Source organism: Schistocerca gregaria, chromosome 2 (assembly GCF_023897955.1).
Source record: "Schistocerca gregaria isolate iqSchGreg1 chromosome 2, iqSchGreg1.2, whole genome shotgun sequence".
NCBI lineage: Eukaryota > Metazoa > Arthropoda > Insecta > Orthoptera > Acrididae > Schistocerca > Schistocerca gregaria.
In genome coordinates, this window is record NC_064921.1 from 323,211,185 (window position 1) to 323,224,487 (window position 13,303).

Below are 13,303 nucleotides of genomic sequence, written 5' to 3' on the forward strand. Positions count from 1 at the left end.
AATCCGTTAGGAATGTGTGGCGAAATTTGGCGTTAATGGGGTATGGTAGCAGACGACCGATGTGAATGCATTTTCTAACAGCAGGACATCCCCAGCAGCGCCTCTCCTGGGGTCGTTACCATATCAAATGGCTCTGAGCACTATGGGACTTAATTTCTGAGGTCATCAGTCCCCTAGAACGTAGAACTACTTAAACCTGACTAACCTAAGGACATCACACACATCCATGCCCGAGGCAGGATTCGAACCTGCAACCGTAGCGGTCGCGCGGTTCCAGACTGTAGCGCCCAGAACTGCTTGGCCACACTGGCCGGCCGTTACTATATCGGTTGGACTCTAGGCGATTGGAAAATAGTGGCTTGGTCAAATCATTCCCGATTTCGTTTGGTAAGAGCTGATGGTAGTATTCAAGTGTGACCATACCCCAAGAAGTCACGGATCCAGGTTGTCAATAACGTATTGTGGAATCTGGTGGTGGCCCCATAACGGTGTGGGCTGTGATCACATGGAAAGGACTGGGTCATCTGGTCCGTATGAACCGATCATTGACTGGAAATGGTCATGTCCGACTACTTGGAGGCCATTTGCAGCCATTCATGGACTTCATATTGCCAAACGAAGACCATTCTGTACAATTCGCGCGGGTGTTTTGGCCTCTCAGATCGCCCAACATGAATCCCATTGAATTTTTATGGAACTTAAATGTGATTTGCAGAGTATCCATGTAGATGTAGATGTACTCGAGAGGTCATTTCACGCACAAAATCCTGGACCGCCAATACTTTCGCAATTATGAACATTTCTGCAGGGGACTTCCGGCGACTTATTGACTGCGTGCGACGTCGAGTTGCCCCACTACGCTTGGATAAAGGTGGTACGACACGATATTAGAAGTTATACCATGATTTTTATCACCTCAGTGTACACCCAGGGTCAAATTACGTTTGTCTTACACGTTTTGAAAGTAACATCTGGTGGCGAAAGAGTTGCCTAGCAGCAGATTTGATCCCACATAATTTCGACGCCGTGTTTTGTCGTTTCATGTCATTTCCGTACAATATACACTGAAAATCCAAAGAAACTGGCACACCTGCCTAATGTCGTGAAGCGCCCCCGCGAGCACGCAGTATGTTGCAGCTCGACGTGGCGTGCACTCGACTAATGTGTGAAGTAGTGCCGGAGGAAACTGGCACCATGAATCCTGAGATGTCCACAAATCCGTAAGAGTACGAGGGGGTGGAGATCTTTTCGGAACAGCACGTTGCAAGGCTTTCCAGATGTGCTCAATAATGTTCATGTCTGGGGCGTTTGGCGGCTATCGGAAGTGTTTAAACTCAGAGGAGTCATCCTGGAGCCACTCAGTAGCAATTCTGGACGTATGGGGTGTCGCATCGTCCTACTGGAATAGCCCCAAATCCGTCCGAATGCACAATGGACATGAATGGATGCAGGTGATGAGACAGGATGCTTACGTACGTGTCATATGTCAGAGCCGTATCTAATTGTATCAGGAGTCCCTCATGACTCCAACTGCAAACACTCCATACCATTACAGAACCTCCACCAGCTTGAACAATCCCCTGCTGACATGCAGGGTCCATGGATTCATGAGGTTGTCTCCATACCCGTACACGTCCATCCGCTCGGTACAATTTGAAACAAGACTCGTCCGACCAGGCAACAAGATTCCAGTCACCAACAGTCCAGTGTCGGTCTTGACGGGCCCAGGCGAGACGTAAAGCTTTGTGTCGTGCAGTCGTCAAGGGTAGACGAGTGGCTCTACGGCTCCGAAAGCCTATATCGATGATGTTTCGTTGACTGGTTGACACTTGTCAATGGTCCAGCATTGAAACCTGCAGCAATTTGCGGAAGGGTTGCACTTCTGTCACGCTGAACTATTATCTTCAGTTTTCATTGGTCCCGTTCTTGCAGGAACTTTTTTCGGCCCACCGATGTCGGAGATTTGATGTCTTACCGGATTTCTGATATTCACAGTACGCTCGTGAAATGGCCGTATGGGAAAATCCCCATTTCATTGCTACATTGCCCGCATCTCGTGGTCGTGCGGTAGCGTTCTCGCTTCCCACGCCCGAGTTCCCGGGTTCGATTCCCGGCGGGGTCAGGGATTTTCTCTGCCTCGTGATGGTTGGGTGTCGTGTGATGTCCTTAGGTTAGTTAGGTTTAAGTAGTTCTGAGTTCTAGGGGACTGATGACCATAGATGTTAAGTCCCATAGTGCTCAGAGCCATTTGACCCATCGCTACATTGGCGATGTTGGCTCCCATCGCTCGTGCGCCGACTATAATACATCGTTCAAAGTCCCTTGTATCTTGATAACCTGCCATTGTAGCAGCAGTAACCGATCTAACAACGGCACCAGACACTTGTTGTGTTTTATAAACATTGCCGACCGCAGCGCCGTATTCTGCCTGTTAACATATCTCTGTATTTGAATACATGTGCCTCCATCAGTTTGTTGGGCGCCTCTGTGTAGTTACTGTCATCAATTTGTTTTTCAAGAAATCCCCTCCTTGTTTTAGTTACTCTCCGTAAATTCGCTTAAGGTGTAACTTACTTTGTACGTAAGGGTTGCGGCGTGCGCTGTTGCAGGCGCATGTTCCCGACGTGCCGCGTGTCGTTCACGGGCGTGCGCGCCGAGCAGCGGTACGCGGTGCTGATGGACATCGTCCCGGTGGACAACAAGCGCTACCGCTACGCCTACCACCGCTCGTCGTGGCTGGTGGCCGGCAAGGCGGACCCGCCCGCGCCCTGCCGCCTCTACATGCACCCCGACTCGCCCTTCACCGGCGAGCAGCTGCGCAAGCAGGTCGTCTCCTTCGAGAAGGTCAAGCTCACCAACAACGAGATGGACAAGCACGGACACGTAAGTCTCCTCGTTCAAGAGTGTTCATCTCTACTGCACTAACAGAGTCGTGGGCTCCTGGGCGAATAACTGTTATGTCTCTAGAACAGGGGTTCCCAACCAGATTTTCTCGAAGATCCCCTCATCTGTGAAAGCACTGGCTATAAATTAACAATCGGCGATGTCGTCTGAAATGCGAGTTTCTGTGTAAAGCGACTGTCAGTTGTCAGCTGCAAAGAGGCAGCTCGCGCAGTCGTCTCAAAGCCTCGAAGCTTTTCCTTTAATGATGGGAATAAAAAAGAAAGAAAAACCACAGGGAGAAAGATCGGAGCTACAAGGCGGATGCGGTACACAGGTAACGGTGTATTGCGCCATAAACTGCATGACTTGATTTGCCAGGTGAGGCCATGCATTGTCATGATGAAGCAGCCACCGATACCGAGCAAGTTCTGGCCATTTCCCGGCACTGTGCTTGCTCAATTTAGCCGTGTAGTATGCTGCTGTAACAGTAGTGTGAGGGGGAGCTGCATGCTTGGAAACCAATCCGTGACAGTAAAAAAAGTAATCACCATCAGTTTCCTTGTAGAGGGAAGGACTTCAGCCTGTTTTGGTGTAGGAGAATCTGGCGATTACCACACTGTACAGGTTCGTTTTCCTTCAGGATCATAATGATACAGCCATGACACCCCATCGGTGATAGTTTTCCCTCCATCGGCAAAGAGGCGCAGCATTGCACGGCTTATCCCCATTGGCATAACCTTTTGTTTGGGAGCCAACAGACGTGGCGTCCAACCGGAACGAACACGGGTCACATTGGGATGACCATGCATAATCGTAAAGATAATGCCACGTGAAATTCTCAACAATTCACTGAGCTTACTTAATGTTTTCCGCCTATCCTCACGCACAATCACAGCAACTATGTTGATGTTGATTTCAGTCACAGCAGGAGCCGAAAGACCTGGCCCACATTACCTAACACAGACAAGTCAGCCTTCTTTGAACTCCTTGAACATCCTAACACTATTGGAATAGGTTGTGCATCTTCACCGTACGCTTGCTGCAGCATTTCGCAAGTTTCATTGGCTGTATGGTTTAAACGGGAACAGAACTTTATTGTGCCGTACTGCTTCTCTGGCGTCAGTACCATTGTTTGGTATGCCAAATTCAAAGAGCGTCTACAAAGTACAGCATTACTATCAACCTACCGATAGGAGAGTGCTGCCGTCTCTTTTCAAATATTTGTGGTACAGGTAGGAAACTATCAAGGAAGCTACGGAGAAAAGTCAGTTTCAGACTTTGCTGACAAGTTCTCGTAGTCCTTAGAGCAGTCAGAAATCTTTGCGCCTCTAACGTCGACATTTTCGTTGGCGGTATCGACGTCTCTTTCCGACAAGATACAAGAGATAGGATGCTGAATAAATCCATTACGGGCCGTAGAATTTTATTTTCTGTTGACCAATATCGACTTTTTAGTTATTATTAGGCACCCTGTAAATACACCAACGTCCAGACAGAATAAAATATTTAGTGGGCGTAAAAGAACTTATACGGAAGTATAAATGGCAGACATGTAAAGTTAACATAGTATACAGCCTAGTACGTACATTCAAATAATCTCTGTGTAACTCGTACAAACAAATATAGCATGCAAATGAATTTACAAGCCCACATGTGGTTACAAAATCAGGTAAGTGAACATAATCAGAGCCTACAGCTGTGTTTTACGACGGCGTACCTCCAAATTTTACGCGAAAACTCTTAAAGATTCGTAAATAAAGCAAACGTTATATACATGTCAACATATTTGCAGTTCTTTGCCGCTGGAGGGCTACGAATTCTGTCGAGTAACATGACGGTGTGTAATGTAACTATGTCGGTGCCTGAGAATCAGCATGCTGTAATCGAATTTCGAATTCGATGAGTTAGTCCACACATGGAGCACTTTCAGTACGACAATACGAGTGCTGCGACATCTGCAACAATCCTACGACTTGGGTCGACTGTCTTCCATACAGTCCCGACTTGGTCCCGTCCGATTTTCATCCGTTCCAAAACTTCGTGAACGCCTTCAAGGACTTCACTTTGGTAGTGATGAAGCGGTTCAAGCTTAGGTGAGGTTATGATTCCGTCAAAAAAATTGTACAGTGACTGTATCAACAAACAGGTATCTCAGTAGCAGAATTGTATTCATGTCCAGAGTGACTATGTTGAGAAATGAATATGTACACGCGAAGAATGAAGGTCTAGAGCGTTATTAACGTTTGTTCTATTTAAAAATCTTTAAGAGTTTTTACATAAAAATTCGGATACCTTACTTTTTAACACGTTCCCGTATATACAGTAAGAAATATAAAGTCGATATATAAAATCTCATTTGTGTCAACATTTACATATAGTTACATACACCATGTGATCAAAAGCATCCGGACACCCCGCTGAAAACGACTTACAAGTTCATGGCCCCCTCCATCGGTAATGCTGGAATTCAATATCGTGTTGGCCCACCCTTAGGCTTGATCACAGCTTCTACTCTCGCAGGCAGACGTTCAGTCAGGTGTTCGAAGGTTTCTTGGGGAATGGCAGCCCATTCGTCACGGAGTGCTGCACAGAGGGGAAATATCGATATCGGTCGGGGGGCCTGGCACGAAGTCGGCGATCCAAAACATCGCAAAGGTGTTCTGTAAGTTTCAGTTCAGGACTCTGTGCAGGCCAGTCCATTACGGGAATGCTCTTGTCGTGTAACCACTCCGCCACAGGCCGAGCGTTATGAGAAGTTGCTCGATCGTGTTGAAAGATGAAATTACCATCCCTGAAACGCTCTTCAACAGAGGTAAGCAAGAAGGTGCTTACAACATCAATGTAGGTCTGTGCTGCGATAGAGCCATACAAAACAACAACGGGTGCAAGCTCCCTCCATGGAAAACACGACCACACCATAACAACACCGCCTCAAAATTTAGCTGTAGGCACTATACATGCGGATGACGTTCATCGGGAATTCGCCATACCCACACCCTGCCATCGGATCGCCACATTGTGTACGTGATTTGCCACTTCACACAACGTTTGTCCATTGTTCACTCGTCCAACGTTTACGCACTTCACACCAAGCGAGAAGTCGTTTGGCATTTACCATGAAATCGAAGTTTTCTTAACTCCCGCCTAACTGTCATGGTACCTGCAATGGATCCTGATGCCGTTTGGAATTCCTATGTGATGGTCTGAATAGGTGTCTGCCTATTACAAATTACGACCCTCTTTAAAAGTCGGCGGTCTTGTCAGTCAACAGATGAGGTCGGCCTGTACGCTTTTGTGCTGTACTTGTGCTTTCACGGTTCCACTTCACTATCACATCGGAAACAGTGGACCTATGTATGTTTAGGACTGTGGAAATCTCGTGTACAGACGTATGACACAAGTGACACCCGCGGGGCGAACCATTCTGCTCTCTCACGATGTCTAATGACTACTGAGGTCGCAGATATGGAGTACCTGGCAGTAGGTGGCAGCACAATGCATCTAATATGAAAAAAGTATGTTTTTGGGAGTGTCCGGATACTTTTGATCACATAGTGTAATTTACGTATGTCTGGAAATCAATGAACTCACATCCTCACATCCGTGTTGCAAAATATGAAAGCGCACCAATGCAGCTGAGGAGGGGTCTCGAGAAAACGGGGAAGAAGTGTGCATAATCACATCTATAAGTCAAGTCCTCCTGTGCATAAAGACAAGGAAGACCTATGAGGTAATACATCTTCACATAGTATCCTGCAACACAGGTGGTGTTCTAAATAAAAAAATCTATGGAATTAAGATAGAACTATCTCAAGAGAAGAAGCATGGTGTATAGCTGAACCACATCCATTGGGACGCAACTCACAAAATCTGAGACGCCTCATCGCCGAGTACTTCATGCTCGCTGCTTTCGTTCTTTTTAACCAAATCCGCTGTTCTCGTGTGGATCGCATCATTCCACGCTAAGCATGCTGAGGCAGCCCTCAGTTAACGGGTCTACCTGACTAACGAATGTATCAAGCCAGCCTCAATCTATCGACTATTCCCTCGCCCCCATCCCTGCTGGCCTCTCTGCACCTAACGTAAGGATGGAATCTGTTGACTAAACAATAAAAAGTGTGAAGTCCTTTACGTGAGTACGACAAACATTTCGTTAAATATAGGTTCCATGAGAAATAATGAATTTTAAATATTTTATATTAAATACCTAGGGATTGCAGTTACAAACAACTTAAACCAGAACCATCACGGAACGAAATGTTGTAGGGAAGGTGAACCAAAGGCTGTGTGTTATTGGCAGCACACTTCGTAAGATGGAATAAAACTACTAAAGAGACTGGCTTCATTAACTTATCCGTCAGGTATTAGAGTATTGCTGGGGATTATGTGGTATTTGCCAAACAGGACCGACGGAGGACATCGAAGAAGAACAAAAAAGGGCATCATATTTTGTATTATCGCAAAGTAGGGGAGACAGTGACACGGGTATGATAAGGAAATTGGGGTCAATCAGTAAAACAAAGGCATTTCTCGTTGTGTGCAGGGCTGCTCATGAAATTTAAATCCCATACTTTGCCCTGCGAATGCCGAAATATTTTGTTGACTCCCATCTAAATAGGAAGAAACGATCGTCGTAATATGAAATAACAGCGTTCGTATAGCAAGATTTAGGTGTTCATTCTTCCCACACGATATTTAAGAGTGGAACGTTTGAGAAATAGTCTGATAGTACTTGTATGAACCGCCTGCCAAAACGTTAAGTGTGAATTACACAGTGATCACCTAGTCGAAGAGCACCCTACACCCTGCTCTGTTCACGCCCCATCTTTTTTAAGGACAATAAAAGAGCCTGTCAATGTGGCTCCGCACAGAGTAGACGCTGTGAATATGTTGTGATACAGATTAATGACTTGTAAAAATGCTTGCAGCTCTTTCGTGTGCCTCTGTTGCATAGTCAAAATGTTCTCGCTGATGAGTGTATTTCGCTGTTATGAAGCTGCGGGTTCATATTGCTTGTGTTCGATGTGAGGAAGTGCGTGGTGCTGTTGGCAGCTGGTGCTGAACTCGATGCACAAGTACCAGCCGCGCATCCACCTGGTGAAGCGCAGCGAAGCCAACGCCTCGACGCCCATCACCGACCTCGACAGGGAGGAGTTCAAGACCTTCATCTTCCCAGAGTCCGTCTTCACCGCTGTCACTGCCTACCAGAACCAGCTGGTAAGTGGCCCTCACCGAAGGCAGCTGCACTTTTGACAACACTCTGCTCTGTAGCGGCAGTTGAGATTTACGTTCAATGTTAACTGTTTTTCGCATTCGTTACTGTAACGTCGTGACTGAGCCTGATAGGAAACCACGGAATGGCCTACAGAAAACTATTAGGACCAGGTATGGTCGTGTTACGTGGAAACGCAGTGAACATCTGAATCGAAGGTTTTTGTAGTTCTTCAAAATGAACTGAGATAAAAAAAAGTATAATTAAGAGAACAACATCGTGCTCTGATGCCTTTCGTCAGCACCTCTGCTGTGCCCGGTACCGCCGCAGCTGCTACGGAACCCGACGCCTCGCAGCTGTGATACTCGCTTTGACACGAACTCCGCCGCGCCAAGACGGCGTGCTGACACACGCTACTACATCCGTCGCTCCTTTTGACACGAGAAACGTCCGGAGTTGCATATGCCGTCGGTTCTAAAATTTGTCAAGGGATGCCAAGGGCGGACGAGATAGCTTCAGGTGACAACAGTATAACTACGTTGTGCGGGATGGGCTTTTCAGCAGACGGACGCAAGGTCGACAGAGGTGGAGGCCACCTGCTACTGCAATACGTTGTCCTGAGTGATGACGGCGACAACGTTTTTAAGCATATGCAGGAAAAATTAAACACTCTTGCAGGAAATTCTGAAAGTCACTTGTTTCTAAGTTTACTCATTCTAGTGCAGAGAAAATGTAGCACAACTGATACTAATGAAATGTTTTCAAATAACAGCTTGATGTACTAGTTTCATGCTTTTCCTTTGCATTCAAGATTTCTGTTGAGTGAAGATAGTGTCTTTAGTAACAATAGTCTAGGCAAGAAACTGCATACCTGAAAGTGCATAAAATATATCACAATGTAATAAGAATTATGGTTTCAAAAAAACCGAACGACTATCTCTGATTTAGTAAGGATGTAATATGAAGAGTTCCTTTCAAAGGAATTAGTCAAACGATAACGTTCTTCGGCGGTATACTGCGCTACACTCTCAGAACTGAGAAGTGGGGAACACCTTTCTGTTGATGTATGTTACATGGACATACATTTCGGTTTGCAACAAGAAAGAAAACACGGCATTGACTAAGAGTTTTCAGTAAAAAGCACATGATAATTCAATTCGTTTGCCCATAAATGAGTATTCTTCGATTCTTTTTTTACTCTTATATTGTCGTTTTTGGGACACTTACATTCCATCCTCAGACACTTGCAAGTAAAAGGAACTCTTTCAGTGTCTACAAAGGAACATACCATAACAACACACTCAAACAGAGACATTGATGTATCCTATTAAATGGTCAACACATAGAACAAAAATTCAGTCCCCAAGGTACCGTGACAATTTCCAGTGTATACAGTGTATAATAAGAAAGAAATCGATCAGGGTACTTCCTTAATTTTTCTGTTAACCGTTTTCCAATCTTTTCTAGACCATTTTCAGTTCCATTAATTACGAACTATTGCGAAGTGCAGGTAGTCAGTAGGCAAAGAATCACTTGAAACGAATTATCCGATTAAAATAAAAAAGTTACCTGGACGATGGTTTTCTTTCTGTACATTCTCATTTGCTTATGATTTCCACATTACATTTAATAAGTGTATTGTTGACGTACATTTCTGAGAGAATAAATGTCCCAAAGATAGAAAACGGTGAACTTCAAATATATTCTATATTTTAGTTTTTTATTGGAGTTTCTCCATACGTATTGTACTAAACTGTTAAAAGGGTATGTAAAGGGTAAGTGAGTCTTTGGCTTCACAATATTAAAAGTTTACTTCTTTTATATCTTATTTATTTTCCATCTATTCTTGGATTATTAGGACTATGGTTTCATTTTAGCTAAGTTGTTTCGTATTACGAACATGTGTTTTCTATCTAAAATGTACACTGTGCTTTTGTTGTAAGTTGACTGCGCAGTACGATGTGAAATGGTTTTAGATATGTAGTTTCTCTTGCCTGTTCATTTGAAGGCACTGAAATACAGTGTCACAGAAGGTACCTGAGAAAGAGTTTTAAGATAATCAGAACTCGATTAAATAGGAATAAATACAGTTTCAAGACACACAACTGTAGGCTCTAGCAAACTGAATACACAAAGTTACGTCCTTTCTAACTTGCTATGGAATTCGCAACAACGTACCATGATAGTTTTTCCATTTGTAATTATCCACTTCCGATGCGTATAAGAAGATGCTACGTGGATGTAAACCCTTCCTCCAGCCACTCGATTATTTCTAGCAGCGTTATTCCTGCCATTATCTCATCTCCTACCTGCCAAACTTAACACACGTTCTTGCGAACCTCAGGGGACTAGCCTTCCTGGAAGAAATGGTCCTGCGGCAAAATACCTTAGCCACAGACTGGGTGATTGTTTTCAGAATGAATTCTCACTTTGCACGCAGTGTGCACTGATTGGAAACCTCTGCGATGCCTGGACGTGAGTAATGCTTGGATGGCTCAGTAGAGCACTTGTCCGCACAAGAGAAATGTCTCAGATTTGAATCTCGATCTAGCACACTTTTTTAATGTACAAGTAAGTTTCAGTATGTTATTCGATTTATGGGGCGTTTTAGATACTTTAAGAGTAAGTCTGTGACATACTACTCCTCTCTATTAAGTCTACTATTGGAGTTGGTTAGGAATGCTCATGACGCTTTCGCACTAACTGAACAAAACACGGAACTCTTCGTTGAACCTCCCCTAATTTTGTAGTTCCTGTACCAATTGCTACCTGGTAACATCTACAGACTGACGAACAGTACTCGAGAATCGAAAGGATGAATGTACTGTCGGCAGCCAGATCGAGGGCGTGCTGAAAAGCAATACCTCCGAATTTTTTATTCTGTTCTCAGTATCGGTTGAGGCTTTATATGCCATGCATAAAATACTTGGTCGACCTTCCCGCTTCGCTAGACGTCTCTAAACTGTAGCGTGTATCGTGGTGTTCTGTAGCTTGAGTATGCTGGTGAGAGAGAAACAGCGTGCTGTAATCGAGCTTTATAACCGCAGAAAACGTGACTCTAATTGAAGCACAGGAGACTAGACATCTTTATCAACTTATTTTGCGTTGTCTACATGAGACTGATGAGTTGCTTAACAAGACTGTGACAGGTCAAGAAAGCTGGTTCGCCATTTTGATCCCGAAAACAAGAAAGCATCAATGGCGTATCGACACAGGGGATCACTGACGACAAAGAACTCCAAGATCGCGCCACCAGCAAGCAAAGTCATGCTCACTGTGCAAGATGTGGTGCATTTGGAATTCATGCCTAAAGCAACCAGCATAAACTCTGGAAGTTTCTGTGAAATTCTCAGAAAACTAAAACCACGAATTCGAAGAGTTCGGCCACCCTTGGAGAGCTCTCTCATTCAGCGTGACAATGCTTTCCACACACGAGAGCTGCGACGCGTCCAACAATCCGACGCATTGGGTTCATTGTCATCGATCATCCTCCATGCAGTCCCGACTTGGCACCATCCGATTTTCACCTGTTTCCAAAACTTAAAGGAGACCTTCGGTGAGTTCAGTTTGATAGTGATGAAATGGTGCAAACAGAGATGAGGTTCTGGCTCTGACATCAGAGTCAAACATTCTATAGTGACGCTATCAACAACCTGGTCTCGCGCTGGGAGGAATATATTCGTCGACAGTGTGTCTGTATTGAGAAACAGATATGTAGTCATGAAGAATGAAGACGTAAAATGTTACACTACTGTCCATTAAAACTGCTACACAAAGAAGAAACGCAGATGATAAACGGGTATTCATTGGACAAATATACTATACTAGAACTGATATTTGATTCCATTTTCACGCAATTTGGATGCATAGATCCTGAGAAATCAGTACCCAGAACAACCGTCTCTGGCCGTAATAACGGCCTTGATACGCCTGGGCAATGGGTCAAACAGAGCTTGGATGGTGTGTATAGGTATAGCTGGCCATGCAGCTTCAACACGATACCACAGTTCATCAAGAGTAGTGACTAGCGTATTTTGACAAACCAGTTGCTCGGCCACCATTGACCAGACGTTTTCAATTGGTGAAAATTCTGGATAATGTGCTGGCCAGTGCAGCAGTCGAACATTTTCTGTACCCAGAAAGGCCCGTACTGGACTTGCAACATGCGGTCGTGCATTATCCTGCTGAAATGTAGGGTTTCGTAGGGATCGAATGAAGGGTAGAGCCACGGATCGTAACACGTCTGAAATGTAACGTCCACTGTTAAAAGTGTTGTCAATGCGAACAAGAGGTGACCGAGACCTGTAACCAATGGCACCCCATACCATCTCGCCGGGTGATACTGCAGTATGGCGATGACGAATACACACTTCCAATGTGCGTTCACCGCGATGTCGCCAAACACGGATGCGACCATCATGATGCTGTAAACAGAACTTGCATTCATCCGAAAAATGACGTTTTGCCATTCGTGCACCACGGTTCGTTTATTGAGTACACCATCGCAGGCGCTCCTGTCTGTGATGCAGCGTCAAGGGTAACCGCAGCCATGGTCTCCGGGCTGATAGTCCATGCTGCTGCAAACGTCGTCGAACTGTTCGTGCAGATGGTTGTTGTCTTGCAAACGTCCCCATCTGTTGACTCAGGGATCGAGACGTGGCTGCACGATCCGTTACAGCCATGCGGATAAGATGCCTGTCATCTCGACTGCTAGTGATACAGGGCCGTTGGGATCCAGCACGGCGTTTCGTATTACCCTCCTGAACCCACCGAGTCCATATTATGCTAACAGTCACTGTATCTCGACCAACGCGAGCAGCAATGTTGTGATACGATAAACAACAATCGCGAAAGGCTACAATCCGACCTTTATCAAAGTCTGAAACGTGATCGTACCCATTTCTCCACCTTACACGAGGCATCACAACAACGTTTCACCAGGGAACGCCGGTCAACTGCTGTTTGTGTTTGAGAAATCGGTTGGAAACGTTCCTCATGTCAGCACGTTGTAGGTGTCGTCACCGGCGCCAACCTTGTGTGAATGCTCTGAGAAGCTAATCATTTGCATATCACAGCACCTTCTTCCTATCGGTTAAATTTTGCATCTGTAGCACGTCGTCTTCGTGGTGTAGCAATTTTAATGGCAAGTAGTGTACTTATATCTAATAAGTTTTAAGGGTTTTCACATAAAAAAATTCGGAGGCATTA

At 45.0% G+C, this 13,303-nt stretch overlaps 1 protein-coding gene across 2 annotated transcripts in view; it reads left to right on the forward strand.

Moving 5' to 3' along the window:
* The window catches only part of LOC126336966 (T-box transcription factor TBX20-like), a 258,016-nt gene that overhangs the window by 172,713 nt on the left and 72,000 nt on the right, over positions 1-13,303 (forward strand). For both annotated transcript variants that reach the window (XM_050001175.1, XM_050001174.1), the window contains exons 3-4: positions 2,610-2,883; positions 7,936-8,100. In XM_050001175.1, the coding sequence (XP_049857132.1) occupies positions 2,610-2,883; positions 7,936-8,100 (439 nt within the window). The remainder of the gene's footprint in view (positions 1-2,609; positions 2,884-7,935; positions 8,101-13,303) is intronic.